A 21,169-nucleotide genomic window follows, 5' to 3' on the forward strand; every position below is an offset into this window, starting at 1 on the left:
CCTTCTCTGTACCCCCCCTCCCCTTCCCTTTGTACACCCTCACTCTGGTGATAGGAGCAGATGTGTTTTGTGAAGAACCAGGTTATGGGTGAGAAGGGAGAGGTGTGGGGCTGTAAGAATGCATGAGAGAGCTTGGCAGACTGGTTCTATGTGAGATGTGTGCCAGCTGGACTCATGCTGATGCTTACTTGAGTTTCACCACATATGGAAGATGTCTGAATCTTTGCCGCTCTAACTGAAAAGATTGATTTTTACTGACTCTCTCCTTTTTAATCAGCATCACTTCTGTAAATATGATTAAATCATCAGTTTAAAACATTTAATTAACCTGGTAAATAAAACTAATCACAAATCAGAGAAAAGCCACAATTGTTTTTTTAACCTTTTGGTCTTACTGACCTCCGTCAACAATCTTAACCTCCTACAGCACTGCTTATCCCTGCATTAATGATTAGAGATCAATGATTTATGGGGAGAAGGGGTGTACTGTTATTTATCACACACACACACACACACACACACACACACACACTCATTATAGATTCCACATGCACCTGAAACAGTGTTTGCTCCAAGGTAAGTCAGGCGGACTTCCATCATCAGCATATGTGCCACAATGTGGAGAACTTTAAAGGCCAGACCCAAATCTATGGCTCTGTTAGTATGCACACACACCCACAATTTCTCACAGTATCACAGCTGATGTGCTATAGATACAATCTATGGCTCTGTTAGTATGACGTGCTGTAGTTATATAAGACCATAGATATCACATTAGAAGCACGACAAAGGAAGGATTCACACCTGGGAAAATTTTCCTGACCAAGTTTGGAGGATCCTGATAGGTGAAAAGTGACTGTATTTTCTCTGCAATCCATTCTAGGCTTGGGCGGTATCAAGGTATTACAGTATACCGGGGTGTTTAGAAATACCAAAGGTATGAGTTTCAATACCGTCAAAAATATAGACGCTTCTCTTTTTCTATATCCTGATATGGAAATGCTGTATTGCGGTGAGGTATTGTAGTGCCACCAGAGATCAGTCTTCCGGTAACAAAGATGGCGACTGCAAGTGGTTGAGATAATGTGGGGCTAGTAAAAAAGAAAAATGTTTCTGTCCCTGTTTGGGAGTATTTTGTGTTTTGTTCTAATGATAAAGGTGAGCCAGCCAATCCAAATGAAACTGTGTGTAGTATTTGCTATTTTTATAAGAATATAAAATCAAATGAATTTATTACAACAGGGAACTTAGCCAATAGAAAAAATTATTTGTGGTGATCACTCGTGCACAGGACTGATATTTAATAGAAGTCACAATCTCGCCCATGATTTTATGTGTTTACATTCATGCTACTGTTAGTAGATTGGTTAACTACGTTTCCCAAACACCCTTAGGGGGTAATTACGTTGTGTGTTCTGCGACAACAAGGATGTGATGTGAAGTGGTGTTGAAATAAATGAAGGGTGATCTTTCTAACTCTTCAAAAAGGAGTTGTCTCTGCGTTTCCCTAACGCTCAACTTTCACACTGGTGTCCCCGTTTATGCTCAGACGATTCCTGAGTTAAAAGTGCATGATGGCTGATGCAGTTTCGCTCAAATTTCTCCTAGCTTATCGATTAAATATGACTAGATATGGAATCATGAAAATATTGCCAAATACAACTTTATCATCAGATGACTTCTTCCAACTACAAAACTAGTTTATTAGCCACATTATTTTTATCAACTGCCTGTCTGCCACCACCACCCGTACAACACCTTTGTTCACCCTACTGATCAGTATCTGCCGCGGCATTCTCATCGGGGCTTCCAGCAGGGTATCCTGAATCTATGGAAGAAGGGCACTTATTTCCTATCTATTTTTTTTTTTTTTGCCATAAGTATTTAAACCCAGCAAGACCTGTCTAAGTAGGCTAACTGCATATTAGACACATATCATTGTAGGCTAGACAATGTATATGCTATGACTTCTATCACCAGCAGCCTTTCTTTTTAAACATAAATACTATCATAAACTGTATACCCTGGTAAATTGCCAGGAAGGTATGATGGTATGAAAAAATAGATACCGTCCAAGCCTAATTCATTTTTTCTCCATCTATTCTTCTGTACGTTCATCAGTTTCCTCCATCCATTCCTCTGTACATTCATCCATTTTCATCTCAGTCCCTAACCTCACTTTCCTATCTGTCTTTGTATCTGTCTGTCTGTATCTATCTGTATCTGTCTCTGTGTCCCTTTAATGTATTTGTTATAAGTTTATGCTAAGCCTGGGCCTTTGTGCTCTGCATGTATTAGGGTTGGACAGGCCTGAGTTGTGCTGTTTTGGGGTCTGGCATCATGTAATCAGAGTGTCTGTATGTTCAGATGGAACTGAAGAGCTGTGTATTGTGGGGGTGTTAGGGCTACACTGCCTGTTCACTACAGTGTCTCCAGTAATTAGGGTGTTAAAAAAGAAGGAAGTGTGAACTCATGCCTGAATTAGCATGGCATATTGTTTTGAAATTTATTGTGTCTCTGCAGTGATATTGTTACAACCCATAATTACCCAGACCTGAGGAACACAGTCTAAACAGCCCAGTGTTACCTCGGTGATGACTGAGAGACTAAAGGAAATGGTTGTGCGAGAGTGAGAGGAAGGAACACTTACAATGAGTTCATCAGAGGTGTTAACACCAGTCTGTAAAAGATGCGTAATTACATTCATGAAAGGACAGGCAGGTGCAATGCTCTATGTCTCGTTAGGCATTATGGATGATATACAATCAGTATAGTCTGTGTCATTAAATGTTCACACACAATGGGACTGAGAGAGATTCTGCTTTTTAATTGAAAATTTGGCTTTGTAATTAAGAAAAACTTGCAGAGTTTGTTCCCTAGACGTGGTGAGTTAAATATTGCTTACTTGTGTTTTCACTGGCCTCTAATCTCCTCATTAGCTGTGTGACTCTCCTCTGTCAGCACTTTTCATCTGTGCCAGCATTTATGACACCTTATTCCCAGAAATATACACACAGAAAATCAGCCTCTTTTCCCAAGTAATTGTCTTTGTCCCCTGCAGACCCCGTGAAAAGATTACACACCCAAAACGGGGACCAGCACTCTGATCACTCACCCACCAGTGAGCAGCGGATGCTGAGAAAGTTTTTCCTGTTTCTGTTTTTTCTGTTTTTCAAAAGGTTATGTGTACAGAGGTGTGTGACGTGAAATTCAAGTTCCGTGTCGTCATCTTCATTTGCCCCAAATCAATCAACCAACCAACCAATAAATCTATATATCTATCAGTTAATCTACCATTCAATCAATCTGCAGCTTGGTTTGAAACCACAGAGTTGCTGGATTGAATCTAGAGCAGAGGGTTACTGGATCTCATAAGTCTGCCCTTCCCTAGTGAGAGTTGTAGACCAGTGGGTGCTATAAACCAGTGAGACATGTAGACCAGTGGGAGCTGTAGACCAGTGACAACTGTAAACCAGTGGGAGCTGTAGACCAGTGACAACTGTAAACCAGTTGGAGTTGTAGACCAGTGTCAGCTGTAAACCAGTGACAGCTGTAGACGAGTGGGAGCTGTGGACCAGTGACAGATGTAGAGCTCTGAAGCTAGACCAGCCAGATCTCACATGCTCATCCTCTAACGTGGACGCAGTCTTCTGCGAAAAAAAAAATAAACGGCTATATCTCACGACTATAACTGCTCTCCACTCTCTGAAATAGTTTTTCTTCAGAAACAGTGGTGTGATTCTGCAGAAACAATAGTATGGTGCTTTAGAAACAGCAGTATGATTCCTCAAAAGCAGTAGTTTCATTCTTCAGAAACAGTAACATGATGCTTCAGAAACAGTGATATGAAGCTTCAGAAATAGTGGTATGATAAATGTTACGAAAACAAAAATAATGTTCTCAGTAAGTAATCTAAAACCTTTTGTGTTTTGATATGTCACATTTCTTAACTGGTTCGTTCAGCCTTGATCTGCTTAAGGCCTGCTTGTGGCTACATTCTCATTCTCTTGCTCATTCCCTCTCTGTCTTCTCGTTGCTGTGGGGGAAGAATAAATGGCGAACTGTCTTTTGTTTGGCAGTGTTAACCTTGTTATTAACATGTGGCTTCTGAATCCCTGACTCATATGACCCAAGGGAATGTTCAAAACGCTGTAATGGGAATAGGAGTTTGCACACAGATACACACAAATGTGTATGCAAACTCCTGGGCATGGGCATGTGCATGCGTGCACACACACACACTTACATACACTTACACACACACAGACACGCACAGATGCATACACTCAATTGTAAAGCCTTTATCTCTTTGTTTCTGCTGGTTTTTAAGGAGTAACCAGTCTAAACTTCTTTGGACTTATCTGTATTTTATTAAAGATATGTTTACATTATTAAAGACATGCACAGGCCATTGGAGACTCAGTAACCTAAATTTGTATTCAATAATGTTAACGTGTGATTACTAAAGTTCTCCTACATCCACAGAACGATCTAAATGACAAATAGTGCTGGGCTCAACATTTTACGGGCTTCACGTGTCCTCTTTTCTCTTCCTCCTGCCTTTCACTCATCCTATCTCTTTGCTCCTGTTTCACATCAGATGATTTCGCTTGTCTGTTTCCATTTCGCTCCCAAACGAAAACATGCCGATTTGTCTTTTTTCCTGCTTCATCCTCTATTCCATTTTTCTGGCCTTGACTGACTTTAAGTTTGAAAATAAAATGTATCAACACAGACACACACAAACACACATACACAAACTCCATGGCATGTATTAGTGGGGTATGTAAGTTATTCTTGGCGCAAACAGACAGGACAGTAGCAGTACCTTTGCTGTCCCACGCTCTCTAAATGTTGGTGTAAAGAGACACACAATCACATAATCACACATGTGTGAACATTTATGGGTAGTATTCTCCAGTGATGTTTGTGGACGTGTATGATGGCTTTAATAAAACAAGGACAGACTAATTGGGTGTCATTGTTTCTCTGATCAGGGATCAGGGCTGACTGTGCATTTCTCATGCTAAATAAGGGCAGACTTGTTCAGCATTTATCAATATGAACACAGTTACCCAAGGAACAAGTGTACTCTCTTGGCTTGTCATTTGGATCAGTGGATTGTCATTTGGATCGGTGGATTGGCATTTGCATTTACATAAGCATCGTAGACTTTTTAACTACATCACAGCACTTCACTGCATGTCACAGAGAACCTAACACAGGTCACAAATAAGGTTGTCTAAAGAACAGTAATTGCAAGTCAGTCACTTACAATACAGAAATATTCTGCTTGTCCTATGTTCCCTTGAGAAATTTTATCAGCTAAATCTAGCAATAAAACCTCATTGTTATACTGACCTGAAGATTTTTATCTGACTGGAACAGAACCAAAGCAAAGGCTTTTCTCCTTTGTTCCTCATCATCAGTCAGGTGTTTAATAGGATCACAGTGTGCATGTGACAGACCTAAATACTACACAGAGAACTCAAAGTGTAATTTAACAAGGCTAGCTTAAAATGGCTACAGCCATAAAGACCTTCCCACAAAGAGGGAGAATGAATCTGAATTCTGGCCACTGGGAGCCCCATCAATAATGAAGGCAATGAGGACTCCCTGGTGAATTAGTGAATGAGGAGACGTGGGAGATGTAATCGAGAGAGTGCTGCCCTGCACTGGAGCTGTAGTGAGACAGTTTTTGTTGAATTTATTCTTTGTTGTGTAAATGCACTCATGCACTGCATTGCTGGTGTCTCAAACTTCCATGACATCTGAAAAAATCAGTAACTGTTACTGATTTGTACTGTTAAACATTTCTTTAAACTTTACTAATGCACACAACACAGCTGCTGCGTCCAAAACCGCATACTAACATACTAAATAGTACATCAAAACAGTACGCCAGCATTAGTAGTATGTCCAAATACATAGTATGCATAGAGTAGTATGTGAATAGTACCCGGATGACATACTACTTCCTTTGGAAAAATGAAGTATGCTAGCACTGGACACTTTTCAATCCCATAAGGCCACATGCGAAAAAAAAAGGGCGTTTCTCACGCTGTCATTTGTGACTGCGAATATGACGGACAACTTTATTTTAAAGTGTAAGGGACAATAACTGTACAGATCTTAAGAAGCTGTTTTAAAATTACTACAAATATTTGTCTATGTGTAAATAAATAGTTGTCAGGAATCTTTTAAACGTTCTGTAAACATTATTTAAATGTTAGAAGTCTTAGTATAAATAAGAGAGAGGAAAATTTCCGTAAGTAACATGTTGGTGCAGTCGGGGTTTTTAAATGTACAGCTGTGTCTGTTTACAGGTGGTCATCATTAAAGCGCAATTATAAAGCTCGTGTGCAAAAATGTGGCACAATTTGATTACCTCATTAGTGCAGCCTACTTTACCTGCCATGTTTTTTTTTTGTTGTTTTTTTTTACAGTTGGGCTGTGTCCAAAATGGCATACTAGCGTACTGCATACTGCATACTAGGCTAGTATACACTGCATACTGCACACTACAGACGCTAGTATACAGTATGGTACGCAATAATGAGAACTTTCGTGTAGTGTACTACACGTTTGCTATCGGTTGGGCTATCTGTTTTGTTAAAATTGAACAACACACGACTACAACAAATATCTATCAAAAGTAGCCCTATAAGAAAGCACATGAAGACTTATTACACCAAAATATGCAACTGATACATTTATATTCGAAACTGCAGCTACAGTTGAAGTTGAAGCCGCTTCTGACACTGTCCGCCCATGTTTTTTTTACATTTTTTGACAGCTGAAAATCACCGCATTTCTTCATGGGATGCAGTACCCGACGAAGTGAGCTCCGGTTGTATACTGCAAATTTTTGCCGGAGTAGTACATCATCTGGGTAACTGTCGTGTACTGCAAATTTTTATTTTTCATGTACTGCACACTACTTACTACTTTTACGTCAAGATCAGTATGCGAGTAGTATGTAGTATGCCATTTCGGACACAGCCTTGGAAATCACCGCACTGCTTCATGGGATGCAGTACCCAACGAAGTGAGCTCCGATTGTATACTGCAAGTTTTCGCCAGAGTAGTACATCATCCAAGTAACTGTGGTGTACTGCAAATTTTTTATTTTTTATGTGCTGCATACTACTTACTACTTTTACGTCAAGATCAGTATGCGAGTAGTATGTAGTATGCCATTTCGGACACAGCCTCTGTCTACAATCTTTTAGTGCATACTCCTGCAGTATGTACTTCAATGCAGCTTTAGTATGCAGTATGTAGTATGCGGTTTTGGACGCAGCTAGCGTTTGAGAATTATCCTTGATCTTTGATCCTGTGCTTCCCTGGCTGTGAAAAAGCTGTGTTTAGTGGCATGATTTTCAGGTGTGTTTTCATATTTAATGGCATTGGATAATTAGCAAACAGTAGAGGGAACGTATGAATTAACAAATAAAATCCAAAATAACAAACTGGAGAAAATATGTGTAGCACCCTTGGGAAATGTATTGCTTTTATTTTTGCATACTGTTGTATACAATGGAAAAATACATTAAAAGTGTATTTAAAATGTTTGAGGTGACAAGATTGCAACTGTTTTCATTTCATATGTGTTCAGCATAAGGGCTATAATGCTGTTAAAGTTTGAAACAGCAAACTTTATATCGTAAGTTTCATATCATAAGTGCTCAGTTCGATGTTAGTAGTACTGTTAAAACTAGTTCATTGGGGGAGAAAATGGGGAAACGTGATTGGTTAAAACATGGGGAAACGATAAATGATTGGTTAAAATTGGCCTATATAATATACGTAGGTGTGTCTCGTTAATGAGGGAGTTCGAGAAGTAATAGGGTGAGTGAGAGGGGAACATGAATGAACGGCGAGAGAAAATAAGTGTTGAGAGAATGTTTGAGTGGTATGGAGTAAACCAAAAAGTTTTTCTCAAGTAAAGTTTTATATGGCAACGTTCATGCTGAGGGTGTCAATTTATGGGGTTTTTTTCCAGTCTCCATTTGCTTTCCGGGACAGTTTTGGATGGTTTTTTTCGGTGGTGTCGAAATTGGGGGAGTTCGTGTGCTCGTCAGTTTGTGGGGTAATGGCACACTGAGATTTCAGCGCAGACAAATTATCGAAGACGGCGTAGCCTGCTTCGCTCTTCAGCCGTGGATGCCCTGCCGTACTGCTCTTGTGAACAGTCAGATGGTCCAGTGAGTACGAAATACATGCCTTTGTCTACCATTTTGACATGCGTGCCAACTAAGGGGTACCCCAGGCTGTCTTTGTGTGTTAAAACCCGGGGATTTTCTTATATTTTTGTGTCGCATTGTTTGTTTATCGTGTGGGTATGTGTGTGTGTATGTGTGTGTGTGTGTGTGTTATTTATGCTACTGACTATTGATAGCTGTGTTAGGTTAAATATATGTCATTATTTGTTAAATTTGACCGATTGGTATGCGTGGTGAGATAAATGCACATGAGGTTATCGCTAGATTGCAAGTTATTTTATAACAGAGGTCTAATTGGTTTCATTTGTGGGACACAGTATTCACCATTTATATCTTTCAGGGTTAACTCAAAGTGGGGGCTCACATTTATAGTAGCTAAAGCAAGGGAGGTCATTCACCCAGCATTAATCATAGCCATCTCCATGTAGGCTATCCCAGGCCCCTTTGACACCCTAGCAAGACTTCAACCCGTAGATGTATATCTTGCTGGTAGATCCCACGTAAGCTCCTCCCTTGCTGTGTATGGTTTAGAGTGGTAGTGGGCTGCAACCATAACATATTTAAGAAAAAAACAAAAATCAGCTTAGTTGGAGGGGTACATAAGGATTATCTCTATCTAAACATATAGGCACTAACTGAACCGTTAGCCAGTAAACAAAGAGACTTGGAGTGTACAGACACCAGTTATTATCTGTTCTTCAGTGTCCAGTGCATAGGCGGAGCTGTACATGATTTAGAGTACAATACTAAGCTGTAATACAACATAATAATTTCCATGATTTATCAAACCAGATTTATCTAAAGATACACATAACACACAGGAGTGTCCATCCACAATAACCAAAGCCAATCATAACCACGTCAACCGTTTCCCCACGTTTAACATTCCTGATTTTTGTAAAAGATGGTATCTTCAGCCAAGCCGTAACTGAACCGAACAGCTCTGGATGAAATCATATGACTGTGGAGTACCGACATGTTGTATATGTAGGGTGACCAGGCGGCCCGCTTTACGTTGTACTGCACAGCATTTTGACCCTTTGTCCCACATCCCACATATTTAGATAATGTCCTGCATTTTCATTGGTCATTTGGTTTTTAATTGTTAGGATTAAGAGCATATGGATGCGGGTGACACGACACGAGCGGAATACTGATTAGGCCTGTGAGTTTAGTACAGCCGCATTTTAATAACATTTTAGTTTAAGTAGGTCTAATATCATATATATATATATATATATATAGATTGCCTCCTTGAAGACAAGATCCAGACGTTCTCTCTTTTGGCGACTTTATTGCTCCGGTTTGGCATTTTTATTTTAATTCATGAAACTTCTCTCTCGCATTCACTACATTTTCTCTGCACAGGTACGCTTCTCCTCACACAAACTGATGGCGACTTTTTTTTTTTTAACTGACTGAAAGTTACGTTGTTACTCAACGTCTCGCTTGCAACATCACATGACATCAACTTAACATTCCAAAGACTAACGGAGCCAGCAAAACAACCAATGAACTGTCAACAACAAAAAAGAGAAAACAAAATGAAGACTCTTTCACAGTTATTACAATCCCTATATAAATTCTGCATCGCAACACCAACGAAGTGATAATATAAAAAATAAAATGCATATTTTTCTCACATGACCATATAATAACACTGCAGCTCACCATGTCGCTGAATCAGTGGGAGCCCTGAGCTTGTTTCCCGGCAACAAGATGGTACCATCTAGGGGTGATGGGAGACAATGATACCCGAAGTGTGTTCCTTATGTCCAGTCTACTTCGTAATTTTGTTTTTGTTTCCGTCATTGCAGAAAACCCCGCTTCACAGAGATAGGTTGTTGGAAATGGAAACAACGTTTTTAGTGCTTTTGTGGCTATCTCAGGATATTCAGCCTTGATTTTTATCCAGAAGGTTGGCAGAGATGTTCTCTCAAACATACTTCTAAGGCCACCGTCATTTGCAACCTCAAGTAGTTGATCCTCTTCCTGCGTGGACATGGACGATTCACCTGGGACATTCACAAATGGGTCGTGGATCCACTCCTTTGCACTTCTTGGCTCTTTGGTGGTTGGGAAGTAACATTCAAACTCCGTTGACAGTGAAACTAGGTGATCGCGCACCAGCTGGGAGAAAGACGGCCCAGTCTCAGTCTCTCCCAAAATCCCCGCTAATGTTGGGAACATGTCAAATGTGCCCCTGTCCACTCGCCGTCCCCACAGTTCTAGTTTGGCTTTGAATGCAGCCACTTTATCTGCTAACTTAAAGACAGTTGTCATTCTTCCCTGAAGTGTCAGATTGAGTTCGTTGAGCAGGTTGAAAATGTTGCACAGGTAAGAGAGTTTTGTGACCCATTCCTCATCACTGAAATGTGCTGCCAGTGTTGACTTATTTCTGAAAGAAATCTCTGCAGCAGTTCTCATAACTCAAACACTCAGGCCAGCGATCTCCCCCTGGATAGCCATCTGACTTCTGTGTGTAAGAGAAGGTGTTTGTGCTCTGCGTCCATTTCCTCACAAAGCTGCTCAAACAGACGCGAGTTGAGGGCGTGTGCTTTTTATGTGATAACTTTAATAACATCATTCAATACACTGTTAAATTCAGGTGACATTTTTCGGCTAGCCAGCATTTCTCTGTGAATGACACAGTGTGTAGATTCACATTCAGATGCAACCTCTTTAACCCGGGTAGTGAGACCAGACAGTCGTTCAGACATGGCAGCAGCCCCATCAGTGCATAGGCCAACACAGAATGACCAATTCAGTTTTCCTGACATATAGTCATCCAGAGACTTAAATAGTTCTGTGGCCATTGTGTTAGTCGGCAGCGACAGCGCACACAACAAATCCTCATGCATATCACCCTGAAATATATATCGCACATAAACAAGCAGTATTGCCTTGTTGTCGACATCGGTAGATTCCTCAACCTGAATTGCATACCACTGTGACTCGTTAAGCCTCTCTAACGATTCTGCCTCAAGGTCCTCTGCTATTTCATCAATTTGCCTAGTGACGGTGATAGCTGAAAGAGGAACTTGTGCTATCTTTTTAGCTGCAACCTCTCCTAAAAGTTCATGACAAATGTCCTTAGCAGCAGGTAGAATCAACTCCTCGCCAATAGTGAAAGGCTTCTTAGCCTTAGCAATACGGCTAGCCACTAAGTATGACGCTCTCAATGCAGCCACGTTTGTTGATGCAGTGGCTTTCAAGATTTGCATCTGTCCTTCTTGTTCACGTTTTTTTCGCTCAAAGAACAGGTTTGTCTTTAAGAGCAGGGTGCTTGGATTCGATGTGCTGAGGCAGTTTTGAGGGTTTCACTGCCTCCACATATTACGCACGGGGGCTTGGAGTGTGCGAGTCACCTGTCGCAACGAAGCCAAATTTTACTCGTCGTATTTCCTATTGAATGAGGCTTCCTTTTTTTGAAGCCTTGGGCTCTGCTGACCCTGCATCATCGACATTGTTGTTGTGCCTTTTATCTCCCTTACCTCTTTTGACGAAGCTCTCCAGCAACGTTTTTTTTCCATTCATGTCAGCTAGCTAGCTAGTACGAAGTAGTAAGTGATCGTAGTAAGTGCTGAACTGGCGGCACGTGCGTTACTCAAGTTCAAAATCTGTAAACGGTTATGGGCGTGGCAGAGATACTACTGCGGTGAGAAAAGGACCAACAGACTGCATCAAGTTCAGTGTAATTACTGCAGGAATAATTGTTATAATCAATTGTCAACTATAATTGTATATAATCAATATTTTATATTATCAGGCTACTGTTTTATTTTACCAGTTTAAAGAAAAAAATAAGAATAAAATACTTATATGTTCCGTGTGGCCCGGTAGCGAATGTGCCATGGCCCGGTTCTGGTCCGCGGCCCGGTTCCAGTCCACGGCCCAGTGATTGGGGACCTCTGCTTTAGGTTACCTCTTAGCGTTGGTAACATGTCCCACGTTGTCCCACACAAACTTACTGCTCGTCCCACATTCGGTCTGTTTGCATCTGCTCACCCTATGTATATCTGTATGCATGTGTCCTGTTGTGTCCCAGAGACCGTGTCTGTGCATATCACACCAGTTTATGAGGACGGGCTACTCACCCCTATTTACGACCCCTAATCTCTATGAATGATTTCAGAAACAGCATAAGAGTGCTGCCACTCATTCACCACTGCCTACTCACTATATAGTGTTTGGTACATAGAACACTCACTAGGGGATAAGGGCAGGCAGCTGTTGATACATTTCTGACACTATTTGGATGCTACGCTGCTATATAATTATGTGCTGTATATTCGTAATTATTATCTCTGTCACATAAACAAACGCCAGTACATCTGCATCTGGCACAGTACATCTGCGTCTGGTATTTCTCTGGCACATTCTCAAGTTTCCAGCAGTTGCAGTCATGGAATGTTACTGTCAGTCACTTTCATATGTTTCTATGCACCGTTCAGTTTGTGTATGATGTGTTCACATGAACATTAGATTCCTGTACACCCAATCTTCCCATTTCACAGATTCAGCACATTCTTACATCCAGTCTTCTCTGTGCTTTCCTGTGTCCAGCCTTCTCAGTGCTTTTGGCGATAACTAGTCTCCTGTATAATCTGTATTTTCTTTTCCATCTTTAATTCCAGGGTATTTATTAACCAGTAGCATTATGTTGTTGAGCATTCTTGTAGTTCATGTCATTCCATCCCCTGTCCATTTTTCTCATATGCATTGCAGCAGTGAGAGATGGTTTGGATCTGTGCGAGGATATAGGGGTTTGAGAGTGAGTTGATGTGAAGGCTTTCTCCACAAACAACTTCAAGCCTACAACATTATGACGTATTTATCCTTTCAAGGCTAATCTGAGTTAACCCAGGGCCTATTTAACTGAGGCTATACACTGTCTTTTATAGAGGAAGCATGTCTCTATAGGCTTTGTTGTATATTCCACAAGCTTTTTATTCTACAGGTTCTACAAGCAAGACAGTGCATTCAGTAGGTTGTTTTAGAGTCATCAGGCTCTGTTAATTCATTGTGGCAACAATACAACAATGTGTTGACATTAAAAAGAAAATGTACTTTTGAATGCTTAAGTATTTTTAAAAGCAAGTATTCCAGTACTTTAACTCAAGTAAAAATTTCACTGAACAACTTTTACTTGTATTGGAGTAATATCTGACCGGGAGTATCTATACTTTGACTTAAGTAATGGGGTTGTGTACTTCGTCCACCTCAACATTTCTCACCCTCTCCCCAATCTCTCTCTCTGAAGCTCATCACTGCGACACATTCTTTCTGTATCTCTCTCAACACTTCTCGCTGGCCATCCTTTGGTTGGAGTCAGAAAGGTCAGTGAGGAGGTTTTGTAGAGCAGAATTTGGAGAGCATTTTTGCAGATGAGGTCATTGCCAGGTTAAACCGAATCCTAATGGAAAAAGGGCTGAAATGATTTGCTCCTTTGTTAGTTTTTCTGTACACACATGTCTCTCTCTCTCTCTCTCTCTCTCTCTCAGTTCTCCACTCATCTGGGCTTGGTCTTTATCTCATGATCTCATGATTACAGTCATAAGACTGCTCTGGGATTCAAGCAGTACAGGATCTCAGTTAAAAACATAATTCCATTCTGCATTCCATCAAGCCTTTTCATAATACAGTCTATGTGGTGTGCACTCAAATGTCGGGTTTTGGCTTTTTATCAGTGTTTTTATTGTTCTTGCTCAGCCTGAGCAGCACTGGGGGAACATGGCTGGTCATGGTCTGGGTTTCTGGAGAAGATCATGATATCATAACTGTAGTGGATTTGTTCTGGTCTTGGTCTTGGCCTTGGCCTTGGCCTGGATTCATCCCAACTAATTTTCAGTCAAATTCACAGCTCTGAATCAGCTCACAGCTTTGTTTCAAACACACTCACGTGGAGACAGCGCAGAGCCAGAGTTCACCGTTCTGCCTCACTCATCCAAGCTGACTGCACAACTCTCTTTGCCTTGAAGACTGGAGGTCGCAGGGACTTTCCCATCTCTGTCAGAATCACTGAGAATCTCACAGGGCCAGCTCTTTTCTGTGAGCATAGTTTAGACCTGGTCCAAACATGTCACTTTCCTCCAGCAGAATCCTGTTATTTTCCATAATTACCTCATAACCTATGGATGAGAGGTGAGCCACACTCCTGTAGTGTCATTTCCTCATCATCAGATCTGTCATATGGTAATGTCTTCTGAACATCTGATCTGTCCTATGGTAATGTCATCTGATGTAACAGACAGGCCTCCTGGACCAGTCCTATGGAGAAATGGGACCCACATGTTCCTCTCAAATGAACATGTGTTTAACAGGCGTACCATGGTAATATGCCCACCATTTGATAAATAATTAGGGTTTTTTTCCCCTTCAATTTAAAGGCATTATTGTAGTTGCCAAGTTTTGGTATGACTGCAAACAACTGAAAATGCAATTAACCTAGAGTAATCTAAGACTAAATTGCCTGATGTATTCAAATCTAATTGTTCGTTTTTAATAAGTTTGTGTTCAAAGCAATTTTGTCAGTTAGCCAAAATTGTTAGCTGGACTACCTGGCTTTGACTACAAGACTACAACGAGTGAGTCTAATTAACTGCCTAGGAAAATTACTGAAGAAATAAAATGACATTTCTACAGCTACATAAGAACATTTCTACAGCTACGTGTGTGTCTTAACAATTGTTTGAACAGACAAAGTATCTTTTGAGCCATTTGCACTTTGGTCAAGGTAAAGAGAAAAGAGGGTTTTTTCTTATTTATTTTTCTAACTCATGGATAATATATAATTTTGATTTAACTTTGTAGTGCACATGTAAAACCCTTTGAGAATATAAATAGTGATTATTGGGCTCTAAATAAACTTGTATTATTATTAGTATTATTACTATTCTTAGAGGGAGGTGCAGGAGAACACACAGAGGAGTCAAAACAGTAAGTAGTGGCACAGATGGAGAACGAGGTCCCTGGTCCATCGGGCTGTATGCTGCGGCCCTGAGTGACATGATGAGATTAACATGGTTTGTGAAAGGCCCCAGCTGCACACTCACACAGCCTCACTGACACCCTCTGGTCCACCTCCTTAGCCCCAGCACCTGAGACCAGGCCTGTCCCAGATCACCTCCATGCCTCCAAACCAGTTCCTGTTCCCACAGATCCCTCTAACCAAACCAGTCCCTACTCTGAGTCACCCATCAAAGCCTAAGGGTTCTAGTCTGTTCCAGATCACACCCATGGTGTCATTCAAACCCCACTGTTCCTGCTCAAAAAGACATCCATGCACTCTTATTCAAACCTCCTCAGCTCCGAATTATATTCATGCTCAGATCAAATCTCATCCATTAATGCAGCCCCACACCCTCCTTTCCAAATTACATCAGTATTCAAATGAATTTTTCAGTCCCACAAGCCCTGATCCAAAATAAATATTCACACATTTTCTAAAGAAAGCTAGAGGGTAAATCATTAAACAGTCTGAAAATAATTTAAATTAAATTTTCCATTCAATCAGTGGCATTCTCACACATTACTGAAGCATGAGACACATGAGAGAAACACTGAATGTTTATGTTGATGCTAACAGTTTAGCATCCCCCTTCAAATCAATTTGTTACTGAGAGTAACTGATTTAATTTGTAGTCCTTTGTTCTACGTAGGGCCATAAGTCACATTCTGACAGGCTGGGGCAGGAGGAAGGGTGTGTGTGTGTGTGTGTGTGTGTGTGTGTGTATCCGTGTGTGTGAGAGAGAGAGAGAGAGAGAGACTGAGAGGAGGATTGTCGTATGCATATGTGAGTATGTGTGTGTGCGAGAGACAGAGAGATCAGAGTCTCTCACACAAACACACACACACACACACACACACACACACACACACAGTAATCCTCTTCCATCTCTCTCTCTCTCTCTCACACACACACAATAGCCCTCTTACACACACACACACACACACACACACACACACACACACTCACTCCTTGCAGACTTGTCTCTTCCTGCTGAAGCTCACCCTGCATCCACGTAGATGTATATGAATGCGCTGAGTACTGTATTCGTATCCCAGAGAGCAGATCTGGGCAGAACCCAGCTTGAGCTGGTTCCTTAAATAAGGCTTGTCTTTTGGCTCATTCATCTCCCTGTTCCCTGACTCTGCACATTCCAGCAACGCTTGCTCCAGATTCTGTAGAAGCCTCAAAGTTCCATACACTGGTAACACAGAAGTGGATGAAAACTTTAAAACGTCGCTTACAAAATCCTAAGCAGACTTCTGCAGCCTGTAGAAATGCCATGCTGTTGTATTTGCACTTTAAACAACAGTAAAGATAAGAATAACAAAAGCACATGGCCAGTCAGATCCTAAGTATTTCATGGTTATACACCCATAACATTTCATTTTAATTGGCCACATCACTGTTTTGCATTATATTCCCAGTGTGAGAGTGCATGTAAACTCCCACAGCGCCAATGTCCTGCCCCCGCCTCTCACATTCACCCCACTGTGTCCTGGCCCCGCCTCTTACATGCACCCCACTTTGTCCTGCCCCCGCCTCTCACATTCACCCCACTGTGTCCTGGCCCCGCCTCTCACGTTTGCCCAACTGACAGAGTGACGAGATCATGACTATGTGCTGCAGCTGGTTTAGGTCAGGGTAGTACAACAAAGTGACCAAACAAAGTTCTTACTGGTCACACTTATCCACCTTCCACGGCACACACTCATAGAGATGTCAGCTGTCATCAAGCAGAGACTGTAGGATCCACTGTGGATGCCTGTCTCTGTGCTCTGGCTGTCTCTGTGCTGTCACTGCCTCGGTGTCATGCCAGTCTCTGTGCCCTGTCGGTCTCTGTGTTTCCTGATACAGTCTGTGTACTGTATGTTATAAATGTATTTCAGCTCGTTCTAGCCCCGTAACAAATAAACGTAAAAAAATAAATAAATAAACAAATAACAAATAAACGCAAGGAAGAGAGACCACGATAAAAAAATAAATGGAAAAAAAAGAGCAGGGGCATATAAAGATAAGTTTGATTTTTTTAAGTCAATAAGCTTAAGATGAACTGACACAGTAAAGCAACAGCAGTGTGTGTGTGTGTGTCTGCACGCACGTGTGTGTGCGCGTGCATGTTTGTATATGCGTGTGTGTGTGTGTGTGTGTGTGTAAAACCAGCCATTATTTCTGTAGCATGATCTGACACTAAAGCTTTAGGTAAATGCAACATGATTGGATGTGACAGGTTAGATTTGTGCTCTGATTGGTCATGCTGGCATTCTGACAGGAAATGAGTCATGCTCTTTATCAAACACACGGGCAATGTTACAGTGTGTCATCCCCTGTCAGACATCACACACACACAGTCTCCAGTTTTCAGACATCTCTCCTTCTCATTGACCCACAGCGGAGTTGGGCTCAAACACTGCGGACACACAGCTCTGCTCCACACACCCACACACACCCACACACCTGTAAATGTTATGTCCACTGAGTGGTCTTTGTAGCGTTAAAATGATGAAATGAGGTATTCTATTAAGTCAGTCATCTTCATCATTACCAGTTTATGGTTGTAAATCTGTCATTAATATGTAAATGAATATGTACCTATGTCATAAATGTGTAAATGTAAATATGTTGTAATAAATTTGTAAATGTGAATGTTACTGTAAAAAATATGTAAATGTGTTATTGTCTAATGTGACAATTTGTTAACTGGGATCTCTGGCACCATGTACAACCCACTCATGAGGACAGTACTCCATCTCTTTCTTTCTTTCTTTCTTTCTTTCTTTCTTTCTCACCGTTTTGCTTTTGTGTCCTCTGTTGGGTCAAAGGATAAAGAGCTTGTAAAATCTACACATTGCTCTGTATGTAAATAAGTCAGCATGAATCAAGTGTATTATAACACTCTAACCACATGAGGCAGGGACAGTAAAGAAAGATGCTGTCGTCAGCTGATCTCTCCTCACAGCCCAGACACAGTCAGATGGGTTTGGATGGCGGAGATGACGTGAGGAGTGAAGTGACAGAAAGATTTGTGAAACAAAAGTGACGAGGCAGTTTGATACACTGCTCCTCCGCTATCCAGCCTTCAGACCTCACAATGAACTGAGAGAGGGAGAGACAGTGAAAGAGATGTCAGAGTAAAGCAATATTTCTTTACTGCAGAACATTCTCTCGCTCCTCCTGCTCCTCCTCCGGTCCCTCAGTCTTTTCTTTTGTTCTTCGTCAGCACTTTCTGTGGGTGAGTATGGTTTGCTGCAGAAACTACTGTGATTCAGTCTTCCAGAGCTCCACACAGAACAGTCATGATTTGTTGTAGAGGTGTGCCGCTGAGGGTTTGGGCAGGTTCCTTTGTTCTGAAAACATCCACACTGGATTAAATCTGGTTCAGTTCAGTGGACCTACAGTGTGCACTGTGATTGGTTCACAGCATTTATTGCCGTTCTCCTCTAAGTGAAAAAGAAATTAACAGCTTTATATCTCTCTCCCCCTCTCTCTCTTGCTCTCTCTCGCTCTCACTCCCTCACTCACTCTCTCTCTCTAGGAACCTGGGGAAATCTGGCCTGAGAGTGTCTTGTTTGGGACTCGGTGAGTTTTGTGTCTTATTCTGTCAGCATTGATGAGTTGAACTCCATCCCTGGACCTGTAGAGAGCATTAAGTTGTGCTGTAATCAGGAGCTCTTCACTCTTATCACTTATAGCAGATATTTCTTAGCCAGTAAACTGTAGTTCATAAACAGAAGGTGAAATAAGAACTGTACCTACAACTGCTCCTTGACAAACACACACACGGAAACTTTCTCTCTCTGATAGTTTCTCTTGATGCAGTAGTAAGCATAAAGTAGTAACCACTCCCCAACACACACACACACGCGCACATGCTGCTACACCCTCCAGATTCAGACCAAACTAAACTTGAGAAAAACCAGGCCAGTTTTCAGACTCCAGACAGCCCAAACAGCACTGTCAGCAGTTTTATTTCAGGAGCTCTGTGTGTGTGTGCTTATGTATAGCTAACATCTGGAACAATATGCCTTGCTGTAACACAGTGGTGCAGTGTGTAGCGCCGTCGCCTCACAGCAAGAAGGTCTTGGGTTCCGTTCTCAGCCAGACGGCCAGGGTCATTTCTGTGTGGAGTTTGCATGTTCTCCCCGTGTCTGCCTGGGTTTCCCCCGGGAGCTCCAGTTTCCTCCCACAGTCCAAAGACATGCAGGTTAAGCAAATAGGAGACACTACATTTCCCCTAGGTATGAATGTGTTTGTGTGTCTGCCCTGCGATGGACTGGCGACCTGTCCAGGGTGTTTCCCTGCCTTTCGCCCCATGAGCACTGAGATAGGCTCCAGCAACCCCCACGACCCTAATTAGGATAAGTGGCTTAGATAATGAGTGAGCGAGTGAGAGTGCCACTGTGGGTGTATACTATACTGTACTATACTATACTATACTATACTATACTATACTATACTATAAAAGTTTCCATTTTTCTGTACAATCAGTCAGTGATGTATGGTATATTATTGTCAGTAATGTATACACTGCATGAAAAGAGGCATATCTGGATAATCGGATGTATCCGGCAGTTTGCAGCTCTGTTACGCGGCATGGAATACTCCTGAATATGTACCAGGTTTGGGGGTCTGCCTAGAGCCCTTAGTTGCCATGGTGAATAATCCCTTGGGGGTGCTTGCATGGGGACATTTGCACTTCACACCTTGGGCCACCAGGTATCCTGCAACTGGTCAAAAGTCTTACTTTGGATTGGTGGAGCAATGCCTTGCCCCTCCTCTAAAACCCTTCCCCATTGGTCCATTGTGGGTCCCCAGACATGATTTCATATGGTTTATATTATTAATATTATTATTGTTATTATTATTATTGGTGGTGGTGTTGTTTTATCTTCATAGGTAGATTGTGTAGATAGTCTGGCAAACAAAAATGAATTACACAAATTTTATTATAAATAAAGAAAGTACAGTATAATATAAATCATAAGGCATATAAATTGACAATTATATATATATATATATATATATATATATATATATATATATGTGTGTGTGTGTGTGTGTGTGTGTGTGTGTGTGTGTGTATGTGTGTGTGTATATATATATATATCAATTTACAACATATAACAGAATAGAGTACATTAGAACAGAATATACTGTAATATCATAGTATATAATATAAATGGTTTTTGGTTACTGCTGAGTTGTAGTCTATGTGTAGGTGTGAGAACTTTATCCATGTCAAAGAATAGGAATTCTAAACTTCTTAAGCACCTGGTAAAACAACACGCTTCTACAAAGCTAATCGCAAAAGACTCCAGTGCTAGCACCACTGACCAAGGACAGGGAGCCACTCCATCCAAACAGCCAAGACTTGATTTGCTTGGTTTGCATTAATAAGAGAATTGAAGCAAACATTTAGAAGTAACACAAAAGTTACTTTCCCTAGTAACTAATTACTTTTATATGCAGTTATCAGTAAAGTAACTCAAATACTTTTGTAAGTAGTTAACTGTAAATAGTTACTAATTTTCAGTAACTTGCACATGTCTAGTATATTATACTCAGTAATGTACAGTATATTATACTCAGTAATGCACAGTATATCGTAGTCATTCAGAGATGAACTGTTAGCAGATGCAAGGGGTGAAATCTCTCTCTCAGGTTGTGAATCTCTCTGGATTTGTGGCACAAATTTAGACACAAAATGGGACAACTGAGGTCAAAAACAATAGACGAACTCCTGAAAGGTTAGTGAAGGTTTTATTTCTTCAGAGGGAGAGAAGCCGGGGGCCGTTTGGGGAGGCCTGATGGGAGTGGAGCTGTCCAGGGGGCCATCTCATAGAAAGGTCAGCATTGTGTTGACCAGAATGCAGCCAGTCGCACCAACTGGTACTGTCACAGCGATGTCTGGAACATCATCTTTAGAGCATGCTCA

General features: G+C 41.2%; 1 protein-coding gene across 4 annotated transcripts in view; it reads left to right on the top strand.

Moving 5' to 3' along the window:
• kcnab1a (potassium voltage-gated channel subfamily A regulatory beta subunit 1a) overlaps positions 1 to 21,169 on the top strand; it is a 111,738-nt gene that overhangs the window by 44,337 nt on the left and 46,232 nt on the right. For all 4 annotated transcript variants that reach the window (XM_030794208.1, XM_030794209.1, XM_030794210.1 and 1 more), the window contains exon 2: positions 18,770 to 18,813. In XM_030794208.1, coding sequence (XP_030650068.1) covers positions 18,770 to 18,813 — 44 coding nt within the window. The remainder of the gene's footprint in view (positions 1 to 18,769; positions 18,814 to 21,169) is intronic.

Source organism: Chanos chanos, chromosome 2, assembly GCF_902362185.1.
Source record: "Chanos chanos chromosome 2, fChaCha1.1, whole genome shotgun sequence".
Classification (NCBI taxonomy): domain Eukaryota; kingdom Metazoa; phylum Chordata; class Actinopteri; order Gonorynchiformes; family Chanidae; genus Chanos; species Chanos chanos.